Here is a 13,726-nt window from a genome sequence, read left to right as displayed (position 1 = left end):
CTTTTATCCAAGGTGGCATAGGATTAGGTGCTAAATTTTATCAGGAGTGAGCTATCTTGGCAAACAGAATTTCTGCTGACAAAAAAAATACTGTGCTGAAAAAGCCATTCTGCATATACTGAGTCAGATTCTAGCCATTTGAAAATCAAAGATCAGGAAATGTAGGTTAGAGGTTTTTTTGCTACCTTCATTATATCACGTGCAAAGCATTTGTCAGCTACATCTCACCCAGTGACTGGGGCTTATGTGAACCTAAATTTTGCTGTGAATATTATCAGTCTTTTTTCCATTCAAGAATATTATTCAGAATAAAATATGAATTGAGACAATACATTAGAAACAGGACTAACTTTGTCTTTTCTTTGCCTCTGAAATTGTATTCTAACAGGCCACTCTAAGGGAGAAAAAAATCTAAAAATCAAGCATTTTTTAGCATGACTCTTCAGATGCATTTTTAAGTTGCATGTGCTTTTCCCCATGAATTTTAAAATTAAAATTTTAAATCAGTTCAGACTTTCTCCCAAAACCTTGGTTTGAAGTAGTTAAAGTTCTCTAGATGCATTGGTGTTAGCTGCAACCCACTGTTACCTGAGTACCTTGCATAAATGTATAGGCTCTCTATCTTGGACTTTAATGCTTTTATTTCATGTTAGTGTGGATATCATGCCCATGCCTGCCAGCTAAGCTGCTCCAGAAATATGGCTAGCTCTGTGCTAAGCTAGACACAGGCAATATGAGCATGTGTAAAACAATACCATGTAATTTTGTGCACTGGAGAGTCAGGCCCAGTAACATATCCAAGAGAAAACTATTTTTCTCTCTTAAAAAGACAAACATGTGAGCTTCAAACATATTAAATAACCCTTGACTGGTTGAACTTGAAGAAATAATAAGGTGCCGTTAGACACGGAATACAGTGGTAGAATGAATTTCAACAGCAGTGGGCTGACACTAAAGCTGCTGCCTCAGTGCTCTAAGAAACAGCTAAAAGCCTCATGTGAAAGCCCAGCTTGACTTCAGATCTTTATATTAACACTCCTCATGTTCACTGGAGGCCTTCTAAACAACCATTATTACTTAAAGAGGTTATAATTACATAAGGAAGTAGTGCAGAACTGTTGTGCACTAAATATTGTGTTAAAAGCTTATTATGGTTTTTCAACTTATCGATTACAGCCTCAGCCTTGTAATCTGTCTGCTGTCATGGTGTGGCTCATTTCTATAAGTGAATTCATGAAGAAGCATGGCCAGGGTTATCTAAGAAAATAATACCAGTTACATAATGGAATAATACTTTTTCTTAAATCTAGAGCAAATTATTTCGATATCTAGATAGAAACTACACACATGCTTTACAAAATTTCAGGTACACATAAGATTAGCTCATCTTTAAAAGTATAATTCAGCATAGATAAAATTTTATATATTTGCATTGACAAAAACACTCTTTAAATATAGCAAGTGAAATGAATGTACAGGGTTTTTTTTACATAATCATAATAATTTCTATTATGGTGCTCAAGTCAAACTTAGGTTTCAGTTTCTATTCTTTGAAGTTTTATTCTTTATAGAATAAAAACTGTCTGAAATACATGGCCATAACAGAACATCCTAGCATTTTAAAGGTCTTTTGATGCAGTTTCAACTTAACCCTTTGTGATTGCTCTGGAGAGCATTCTTGATTCATTGTGCAAGAGCTCTCTCCTTAACATGCATCCACTCATATCACCATGGCCAGCACAACTATGAATAGAAGAAATTGATCCTTTACTGAAAACAGAACTCTTCATGGGGGTTTTCATATTCTTAAAGTCAATTACAGAAAAATCCCATGACAGGAAATTGAAAGACTTCAAAATCTGTCTTGATGAACTGTCAGGTTGGAAAGGTCTTTATTTGCATTTTTCAAACTTTAGGCACTTGAGGTTCAAGTCTCAAGTTATCCCAATATATTCTCTTCATACAAGTGAAAGAACCTTTCTGTAGATGAGTACAGAAAATGGGCAGCATTTTCTATAAGGATTGCCCATGAAAAGGTGGCAGCCACTGAAATTAATACAAATAATGTATTAAATAACCATATCAGCTCTGGATTTGTGAATCATCAATATTCACAGATCTAAGCAAAGCTAGAAAAACCATATTCCTTTGGCCTAGGAAGCCTATCTCTGGCCTGTTCCCATCTCTTTCAAGGAGGCTTCATGAGGTTTCTGGTCTGGGGTGACCACACCCTAATAATTTTCCTTAGGAGGCAGGAAGTTTTACTTCCTTCACAGACTGATTAAGGTAGAACTATCTTTCAGGCAGCAGCTGAGAAAAAAAACAGGCGAGGTTATTTCATGAGAAGCCCTCATTTAAGACATAGTACAGAAGGGATCTGGCCCACTGAAGCTGTTTCTGAACTAGCTTGTTAAAGCAGTCAAGAAACAAGGCAATGAGGGCAAGCAACAAACAGAAGAAGAGCAAAGAGACAATGCCTTTTTTCCTAGTCACCATATATTTTTTCCTAATTCCATATATGAGAAGTAGAACTATATCATGGATCAGCTTGTGGAGTTTCAGCAGTACACTGATCCCTATATCATGGATCAGCTTGTGGATGGCAGCCTTCCATCAGCTGGAAATTGTTATGGAAGGAATGACCTATATTGTACAGATTATTATTACTGGATAGTTCCCAGATGAGTTAACACAGCAGTTGTGACCTAATTAAATCCCACCCCTGACGTTCTGCTTTTCTATTTGCATGTACATAACAACAACATAATATTGTAATACTTAAAGATTGTAACACGCAGCAAGGAAGAAAGGAACAACTCCAGTGACAAATCAGCATAAGAGAGTAAAAGAGACACGTTATCCACATTTAAGTCACAGACCTTGCAAATGCAAACACTGACTGTGAAGGTCTTAGGAAACCAACCAAACAGCTCAGGTAGACAACCCGATGAAAGAAAAGTCCTGCTGAACATAATCAGAAGCTGATGCACAAGGGAGAGGCACTGGAGCTAATCATTCATACACACACGCACACAAGCGTTTTACTTCAGCTGCAACTGCTCAAGAGGAATATCTTGAATTTTTGAGGGCTACTCAGTGAAACCACCTGCTGAACATAAACTGGAAGCCAAACAAAATGTGACACATTGAAAGACTTTAATTCACGTATTATTTTCCCACTAATTTTACTAGCTACATGGTTCTTCTATTCTTTTCTCTTTTTTTAATCCTCAGTGTGATGCCATGGCATTAGTTTTGGGTTGACCAGATCCAAGTTATTTTAACTATATTGTTATCAGGGTGTTAGCTGTATTGTCATCAATGCTATTTAGCTGTGTAACTACAGTTGCACCTTAAACTAACATCCTTTACCTTTTACTCTAAGATCTAAGAATAAACCCTCTACATGAACTTTACAATAAGTTGCATAAAAATCAGTTTACATTGCAGAATATTAGATCTCTGAATTGTACCCCAGTCTGTAAGGAGTTGCATTAACTTTTGTTCATACTAGCACTGAATTCCATTAAATGCCAACTAATTTCAAACCAATAAAATAAAATTATTTTTCAAAGCCAGTAGGCCAAAATCTTTAAAAGAAAAGATAGCATTCTTACAGGCAAAAATCAATCATCTAAATGGTTAAGGACTTGTGTCACTTGGCAAATATTTTCAGAAAAGGACAAGGACTTCATCTTCCAGGATAAGACCAACTATCCATATTTTAGAAGAGACTTTCTGACATAGCTAAACTGCTGGCTAAGTTTCCATTACTGCATATCAACAGTCCTGATATTTTGTCAGAGACAGGATACTAAACTAGAATGATCCAAACTGTTTAACAGTCTGTAAGCTTCTTCTATACACATTTCCTCTGCTCAGCAAGTATTTACTTTTTGCTGATCCAACTAATGTATACCTAGGGTCTGAAATGTATTACCCTTAGTGATTCCAGCTACATGCTGGGAGCCACACAGTGAGAAACAGACATAACAGTGAAGCAACCAACAATAGATGAATGGCCAAAGAGTAGTGAAAGACGAAGTCCAATAGCATATTCTTACCTTTCAGTTAAAAGTTTCCTTCTGGGTTTTTTTTGGTTTTGTTTTTTTTTTTTAAACTACATACCTCTTCCATTCTAAGCTTTTCACCAGTTTATTTCTATCGTTAACTCAATTTTCTCTTTAACTTTATAGTTCACTTTTGGAAACAATCCAAAACATTGTGTGGAGGGCAGAGAGGTGGGAGGAACATTTAATGTTTTAAAGGATTACCAGACTTAGGTGCTACACTTTGAGGTGTTGCTTTTCAGCAGTGCCATTGTACCATACTGTCTGCTATTTCTCTAAATGTCATCAACTTGTCAGCTCATAAGCAGGTGTAAACCTTTGTTCCTCCCCAAGTTCTCATGTTCAGTGATGTCAATGGAAGTCTGCAAAGAGTGTTGTGTCAAGAATACTGGGGGTTTTTTGCAGGCAATTTAAAGGTAAACATTTCTCTTCAAAATTAATGTCATTTTGTTGCTACAGCAAGAGAAAGCAACAACACATTTCTAACTGGATTATTAAAAGTCCTGAAAACAGAAGAGGTGCCTGGGAGGCTGCACTCAGAAAGCACTTAAAAGCCCAAAAATCACTGGAATGTGCAAGTAATGGAAGCAAATTATAAAATAAACCAAATAAAAATATCCAGACATGGAGAGATGAGCATTTTATACCAAGCCACACACATCCTAAATTCCCCACTTGATATTTACGTCAAAAGGCAAAAAGTCCTCTGTTTGACTTTTTATAAAACAAACACATATTCTCATAATGCACTGAGATTTACTAAAGAAAAAATTAAATTCTAGGATTTTTTTTTTTAAATCAGTGATGTACAGAAAGCCAGGATAGCAAATAGAATTTTTGTCTTTCCAAGTCTTGTTGGGCATCAACAGGAAAAACAGGTGAATGATTTTAAACCACCAGTGTGTGGGACTGTTGACTTAGTGACTTATCACTTCAAGCAGGGTTATACTATCTGAAATACTAAAAAAAAACCAATAACTTTTAGTATTCTTTAACATTTCTAGCATACATTGTCTCCTACAGCAGTGAAATATTAGTTAATTATATGAAATATGAATAACTAAACTTTCAGTGCTGCTGAACTGAATTTAGAATTGAATGCTTCGTTACACTAAGGGATGACAGGAAAAATTGAAAATCATTTGACTGTGTCGTGGATATAAAAAAAAACCCAAACAAAACCTTAATTAAATTTTTGAAACCAAGTTGATATTCCAAGAAGAGAAAAATGTTTGCAGATAAAGGGGAAGGAAAAGATCATTTTAACTATTTCAGTGGAAGAGAGATCAGTGTTACAAGTCTGGATTTATTTGCTTTTTAAAAAGACATGAATCTGGAAGCCTTCTAAGGAGATGAGAACTTAATACTGGGTAAGGTATTATAAGAAAAAGTAATAAAGTTCCATGCTACTCCTCTAGAGCTATTCAGTTGGTGAGGTAGCAAGGCAGAGAGTTATGACCTTCAACTTCACTGAATGCTGTTTCCAGTAACTTCAGTCAGGTTGTTCGGCTATTGGTTCTTCAGAAATTAAGTGCAGGAAGAGGAGTAACTAATTTCTGATTATAAGTCTGCAAAATGGTATTTCTGCTGTTGCTACTGCCTTTCATCCTAGCCCGGCAAATGAGGTATCACCTGTCATATTATTTGGATAATAATTTTGTTGCAATCTTGGTTCCTCTACTTGTTGTGCATACTATGATAAAAGTCCATCTCATTCTGAAATTGTATTAAGCATACCTGGAAACAACAAGACTTCAATTTTTTTTTTTTTTTTTTTTTTTTTTTTTTTTTTTTGCTGCTTAAGTAAAATCACATCTGAAAAGACGAAAAATATTTAACACTAAGTAAATGAAAATACACAAAACAGAGCGCATATCTATAATACAAATCTTGAATAAAGGGGCACCGAATAGAGGATTCCTAAAATACAGAGGGATCTCTTTCCCCTCCTCTCTCTTTTCTGTTTTACTTCTTTCACCTCCCCCCAAATGAGTGATTTTTTGCTTTAACTTGACAAGTATTTCACAGTTTCTCAAGCATTTAGCAATGAGGATCTAATTGGAAAGTGCCAGGTTCTTTCTTATTGCACTTTATCAATATTGTTAAGGGAATGATGTAATTGTTTGGGGTTTGGTGAAGACATTCCATGTCACTTCAGTGTTAATACCAGGCTGGAGCCTTCCTTGTCTGCCTGCGTAAGCTAGATAAACATAGACCTGTGTGCTTTCTTCTCATCTCAGGATACTTACTCAGAGAGATCTTGGAACATATGCCTATTGTGAGCTAAACATTTCACTTTTCATTTTTATCCATGTGCCAGAAATCCATTCCTAGGATAAACACTTTACATACTGACACTCTTAAAGTCACTAAACACGATAAATAAAGAGAGAATACATCATTTCAAAACTGATTAAACATTTTCTCACTTGTGACAAATGAACAGCTATACACTGTATGGAGTCCCTGGAGCAGACATTCCATTTTCTTTGTCTTCATTTTCTGTGTAAGATTAACTTTCCATTTCAGCTCATCTATTGCACAACTGAGATTTTTTAAAATACACATTGCTGCATTTTCCCCAAATCATTATTCATTTCAGAAACAGTTTTTGTTATTGCTACAAGATCTTTTCTTTTGGATTTTTGTATTTTAATGGAGAAAAACTAACAAAGAAAATACTACTACTAATAAAAAATCATAGTTTTTAATGAAAGCTAAAGAAATGCTCCCATGCAGTAGACCTGAACTTATACATAGACTGAAGTCATCCACCTCAACAAGGAAAATCCAAGCACATTAATCACATTAACTTTGCTCCATCTAATCCATCACTTTTCCTTGCACTACTTGTTTGCCTCATCATCCAATGCACTGCTGTCTACCTATGATTAGTCAAATGCAACTAATCTTTTATTTAGCTTCTTAAGCTCCTATCATCTTTTCAATCTACTCCTGACAAAAAGGATCCCAAGCATTTTATTTTCAAGCTAAATTAAAAATCTTACTGAAATAATCACACATAATACTAAGACTGTATATGAAGTTGTCTCCATTGTTCTAACAAAAACCACTAATCTGATCAAGAATTTCAGTGGGAAGGTGGAAGGAAGAAAGAAAATATCCTTGCTAGATATTCATGGAAAGGAGGAGCGATGAAGCAGAATTTTGTTCTTTGACAAATTGTGTAAAAGGAGCTGGGAGAAGAAAGAATTAGGGACTAAAGTCAGAAGAAGCAGACCAAGCTGAAGAATCCTCAGAGCAGCTTGCTTTCTTCCCCCATCAGGCTAGTAAAACCAGTAGAAAGTTTTTGATATGATGGTTCCAGTCTTTTCAGGGAAAAAGATTAGAAGGGAAAGTGAATTAGATACCAAAAGATAGTGATAAGTCACAAGATTTCTGAACAGATTGAAGATTCCACTGTCATTAGATTTCTGTCACCTTTGGATTTGTATTCAAATCCACTTTTGACAGGACAAATATTTTCCTTAAAAAAGCAATTAGGCATCACAACAATCTCCTAACAGTGCCAACTTCTCTCAAAGTTTTACTGTGGAGGAAAATTTTAAAGATAAGAATTATGTAACCGAGCAGCTAAACAAACCTAAGAAATGTCAGGAATGCCTTTCATATACTTGAGCAAGAGGCATGATACTAAGCCAAAGCAATAATACCCTAATATTATCTCAGCTTGTTAGAGCACTGTGCTAACAGCACCAAGGTTGTGGGTTTGATCCCTCTATGGGCCATTCATTTAGGAGTTGGGCTTGATGATCCCTGCAAGTCCCTTCCAACTCAGAATATTCTGTAATGAAACTTAAAGCAACACAGACCAGTTCAAAGCAGCTGTCTATGATTCTCTTATACTCCCTTTCCACAACCCTGATGTGCCACTCAAGGATGTACCATCTCCTCACAAGTAACAAGGGAGGTTCTTGTGGCACTCACTCCTCTTGGCTTCTTTTTCAGGTACTATCCCAAGGTACATGTCCCAAGGAAATAGAGAAAAAATGTTCCAGGAAAGACATCAACCACCCTGTGGCATTACTGCAGGTAGCAAATTTGGGTGTTGAGGCCATAGAATGGCTGACAAACCTAGTAAAAACTAGAAACTTTTATAGTGATATCTTTTAGAGGAATCCTATTGAGAGACTTCATAATTCTGGGAATATAGAGTGGATATATGCATTAGTAGTTATTAAGTGATAGCTGTAGCTAGTACAAAAAGAAAATGCTATTTTCAGTGTAAGAAAAACAAATACAGACTGCGAGTTTCCCTAAATTTGGGCTATAAATGCTGTGCACCATATTTTGATCTCTTGCTGGGACTGATAAAAATCTTTCCCATTTAAACACTGCTGCTAGAGGAGTCTCCAAAAAAATCAGAACAAACCACATGTTGTGCAATGGAGTGAGGTTCCCAGTTTTGAAAACTGTCTCAATTGCACAGAATGAAATTTAATGAGGTATTTTGCTTTCTGCCACAAAAAATGTATTTGAAGATTTATTAGCAATTCTACAAAGGAAGTCACATTTAATTTTACATTTAATTTGTTTATTAAAAAAAGGTTTGGTTTTTTTTTAATAAAATGGATATTTTATAAGTACAAGAAATAGTACCTAATAATACTTGTTTGGGGAATGCGAAATACCTCTCAAATCACCATGATACTGGTGTAGTACAAACAGTGTTTTCTCAGTCCAAATGGTATACTCTGAATTTATTTTTACATAAGGTTAATGCATTTTCTGAAAGACAGGAGTAATGTACAATATTCATTTAAATTGTTTCAATCTTTCTTCATTTTCAAATTAAAATTGACAATAACTAAATATCACTTTTCTGAGTGCATTTCTATACCACTCAAAAACACAGAAATACTGGCTACCAATACATCAACTGCTAAAAACCCCATATTTTACAAAGAAAGGTCTTATGACATTACTCTTTCTTACCTTTTATGTGCTTCTGTCAGTGACTTCTCTTCATTTTCTTGGTCTATTTTGGCTGTAAAATAGAATCAAATAATTAGGAACAAGGTGAAAGATATAGATGTTTCAGGATAATTTTAAGTTTACATATGTCATGTGTAAAATATACAGAAACCACCTGAGTATATACTCATGTAGATCAATTCTGAGAAAAAAATCAACCAATCAACCCCCCCATTCAACAAACAACCACAAAAACAAAACCACACAAATGTTGATAACCCTATTAAAAAGGAATCCAAAACCACCACTGCAAAAAGAAACCAATCCAAAACTCAAAGCCTTGAAAAGGAAAAAAAAAATTCCCAGTATTCTAAACAACAACCAAAAAATGAAATTGACTTAAAACCAGATCTTAAATAATGATTCCAAAAACGCAAATAATACGGCAACTTGTCTACCAAGAGGAGGAAAAGCTGAGCAAAGAGCAGGAAGGATTCAGCCTTAGAGCTTTTGTACAAGTTGTGTGGAAATTACAAATGAAAACTCTTCCCTCTCCCTGCACACACATCCATTAGTGAAGTACTAGAGCTGTAGCAGGCCTGTATTGAAAACATGATTAGTTTTATATGAAGGATATTAGCATTTGGTGATCATGTGAAGGAAATTAATATTTTACTTGTATCATTTTATATATAATTAATATTTTAATTGTATTAATAATACAGTAAGAAACTGTCCTTCCCACACAATGGTGAAAAATATTCTCTATTTGCCACATCTTCTCTCATATTTTTTTTGCCCACATTTCATTTAATTTAGATGACTGAAAGAACAATTAATAAAAAAATCTACAAGAATGTGCATGTTAACTCAGGCATCAGCAATGTGCAAAGCAATTGTCCATCTGCTCTGAGCATGAGCTTAGATGAAATTTATACTTATGCAGTCATTCGGGTAATACAACTTAAATCTCATTTAAAGTCTGCATGCTTAAACAGAATACTCTTTTAATTTGGTACTTGATTCTTTGTTCAGTCTGCTAGACTTCTGGACTGTTAACTTGCAAGGAGAATTATAGTATTCCCAAGAGTCAGAATGTTTTGAAACATGAAAAGGCTCTGAGCTGTCCTGGTAACAAATGTCAGTGCTATAACATTCATATAGAAATCTATAAAAGAAGAAACCTTTCAGCTATTTTTTGTTCCACTTTCCAGACATAGCTCTACAATATTAACTCATTAAAATTATTTTTCTGCATCACTGTCTTTGAAAAATTTCAAATTTGTTGAAAAAAAGCAAAGCAATGGCATAATTAAGATACAAAGATAATCACTGTTTTTCAGTTAAAATGTTTCAATCAACAGTAATTTACAAACATACACTCAAATAGGCATGTGAAATCTGTAGCAAGGAAATACAAATGGAATTGCCTTATACTTTCCCCAGTCACAACAATGATCAGAGCTTTGTCTAGTGCTGCAAATGCTTTTTATTAGTAGCAATGTAGTCTTCCGAGCAGTAGCACTGCTGACTAGTGCCCAGATATTTGCAGCGGGAAACACAGTATTTGGTAATCATTACTTGAAGACTTGGGCTCCACCATTGTTATCCTGAAAGTGAAAAAAAAATCCCAGCAAACCACAGAAAACCTGAGGGAGAGATGGGTAAATGTTCTCGAGGAAATTGAAGAGCACCTGAATCCTGAATCATTACAGGTTTCAATACCAAATTGAATCTTGGCCCAGATTCTTCAGAAGGTTTGTGAGGGCTCACAATCCTTCTGAGTGAAGCTGAGCCCAGAGCTGAGTGAATTTGGGCTGACTTAACAGTTTTTCTTGAAAGCCTTGCATTGCTTTGGATAAGAAACCAGGTGAAATGTGGCAGCTTTTACAGAATTTCATTAATACTTTTTTTCCATACTTTAATCCTGAAAATCAAAGTATGACCAGTAAAAACATATAGTTCAAAAGAGAAACTGCACAAACTCTCTGGATGAAACAAGATCAAATACCTCATTCTGCATTAACACAATCACTAAGTATCTGTGGATGCAACTCTTAAATAATTCTATTACTGAAAAATGCAATTTGGACTTGTTTCACTTAAACAATGCTTAGAAATAGAGGCTACCATATTCCATCCTACAACAGTCTTGTACACTGTTGCATATGTTGTATTTTTAGGATATAAATATTTTTATAATTTCCAAGATTGATGAGATGGAATATCATTAGATTTGCCTTGTTTTAGGTACTTTCTTCTTTATTTCAAATATTCTGCACAGATTTACAAACAATTGTTTACCCACCAGTAATGGAGCAAAAATTCCACAATTTATTTCTCAAAAGAGTGTAACCATATTATCCTAAGCTTATCAAAGCATGTCAGAATATCCCCATTTGAGTACAAGTTTCCTTTCAATTAAAAAAAAAAGAAAGCTATTGTGGTCCAGAGAAGAAGAAAAACAAAACAAAGCAAAACAAAACCAAGTTATTTCTGGTATCTATACTTTTGACAAATTAATAGAGAATTGGTATTACACAATGAAAATAAACTGTAGAAACCTTGAATGGCAGAGATCCATGTAATAAAGAATTTTCTCTGAAGAATTTCCTTGTAGTTTTTTCCAAATGCAATAATATTTTTAATCCTCCCTCATTTTACCAAAAAGATATTACACAGGTGAAAATCTAATTTGCAATGCTTTTGCATTATCATTTTTCTAGACAGAAAAAGTTAAAGATACTATGAAAACAATTCTTCTTCCACAAGTCAACAGGTGGCACCAGTGAAAGAGAAAATATGGTATATGCACTCAGATCTGTCCCTGTCCAAAGAAAATAATCAGATGACTGCTTTTGCACTGGACACAGTAAACATCCAAGAGCTGTGGAAAATGGCTTGCTAAAGATATGCAGTGAAATCTAATTGGCAAGGGAAGAAAACCTCCTGTCATCAAAACAACAGAATTTTTACTATCCTGGGTACCTGGATACAATGGAATAACTATTAGATGTTGAAGCAGCTGGAGATTGTTATAACCGGTACATAGGGAATATTATCACCTGATATTAGTGGTTATATGTACTTTGCTCAGTAATAATCACCCCATTGGTAAACTACTTCCAATTATGTTTTCCTCTTTGACTAGGGGCAGGAAAAATTTAGTTATGATGGATCCAATTGAATTGTCCCAGAATGCATTATACTTCATCATTTCACTCAATATCATGCATCTATATTATCACTTCCTCCTCCAAAGCAGTTCATCACAGGTATAAAAAGAGGGCATGAAAGGCACTGGTTTGGCTTCTTCATTCTTGGCATATATCCTTTAAGTGCCAAATAGCAGCTAAAAGTTGCCCACTTTGGAACATTGAGGGGAGAAAAGTGCACTTCTCTGTTACAAAGACGACACCTGTAACAGGTGACATGAAAAAAAAATAAATTAGTCACTATACCCAGTCCACAGTGATCACAACATAGTGATCATCAACAGCCAACACAGAAAAATTAGATAAATCCTGGGATACCATGGCAGCTGACTGTACCTGAGCACTCTCTTCTGCTTCTATAATTACTCTCTATCTTCAAGAAATAAGATTATTTCAAAAATATTATTTGATTTTCTTTGAAAAACATTTAAGAAATGTTGTAGTCATGCAGTATCCATATCTGCTTTAATATAGTTTTCCAATCCATCAGCTAATATAGCAGTGACTGCTTGCAAGTTTTCTGATAGATGTAGGAATTTCTGCTTTTGGGTTAGTTTTCTTCCCAAATATTTTATTGGCTCATCATCTTTTCTAACACTCCCAGCTAAGAACTTGATTCTTGACACTAATTGCTGAAGTACATCCAAATAAACTGTTCCAAATCTATTAAAGACTATATAATACCAGGAAATACTAATCCCACTATTTTGTGTAATACATTGGTAAGCAAAAGTAGCAGATTTATATGTTGGCCTTCACACACTGTATATATTGTAGGACTTTTCATGCAGCTTTCATAATCCTGAAGGCATATATATTCTGAAAAATCTACTCCAAATTATATAGCTGAAAAATGACCTTAGGTCACATTGAAAAACATGGCCATCTCAAAACTCACAGCTATTTAGAGTCAAAGTGACCTCTAACAGATGAAGCGACCTTATCAACGGTTTACAACATGCACTGATTTAGTTATATTTTCCCTTTTTAGTTTGAAAGCATCTTTAATGCCTTCTTGTTGGATGACATTCCACTGTTTGCCTGCTTTTTCCATTAAGATACCTTCAGATTATTTAAAGTTGGTCTCCTTTTAGAGTGAGGTCTACACTTCCTAAACACTTTATATATTTGGTCAAAATTCAAGTACATTCCTTCCTCCCTACGTCATTGCTTACCAAGTGTGAGGACTGTACTATATCCAAGGCTCTTATATAAATTCTTTTAACTACAGGACATATGTATCTCTTCAAAAATTACTCACATCAGATGTCCTCATTTCTATTCTATCATTTTTTTTTAAATTTGCTTAAATTTACTGCTTGGTGTTTTATAATTGGGGCATAAAACTTGATTTCATGCAGTTCAAAATGAGCTTTCAAACAAGATCTCACAAATGAAGTCTAATTAACTGAATTCTCAAATCTTCTGTCCTTATCAGCACATACCCACATTCCAGAATGATACATGTCATTGTTTGTGTGTTTGCTCTTCCCATTCTTTTTTTGA

General features: G+C 34.8%; 1 protein-coding gene across 4 annotated transcripts in view; it reads right to left on the bottom strand.

Moving 5' to 3' along the window:
• FMN2 (formin 2) overlaps nucleotides 1-13,726 on the bottom strand; it is a 153,065-nt gene that overhangs the window by 25,032 nt on the left and 114,307 nt on the right. For all 4 annotated transcript variants that reach the window (XM_071432704.1, XM_071432716.1, XM_071432711.1 and 1 more), the window contains one exon: nucleotides 9,027-9,078. In XM_071432704.1, coding sequence (XP_071288805.1) covers nucleotides 9,027-9,078 — 52 coding nt within the window. The remainder of the gene's footprint in view (nucleotides 1-9,026; nucleotides 9,079-13,726) is intronic.

This window comes from Agelaius tricolor, unplaced genomic scaffold (assembly GCF_023055355.1).
Source record: "Agelaius tricolor isolate 1412-34295 unplaced genomic scaffold, bAgeTri1.0.p SCAF_1, whole genome shotgun sequence".
Classification (NCBI taxonomy): Eukaryota; Metazoa; Chordata; class Aves; order Passeriformes; family Icteridae; genus Agelaius; species Agelaius tricolor.
Note: the sequence above shows the minus strand (reverse complement) of the source record. Positions and strands in the feature narration are given on the sequence as shown.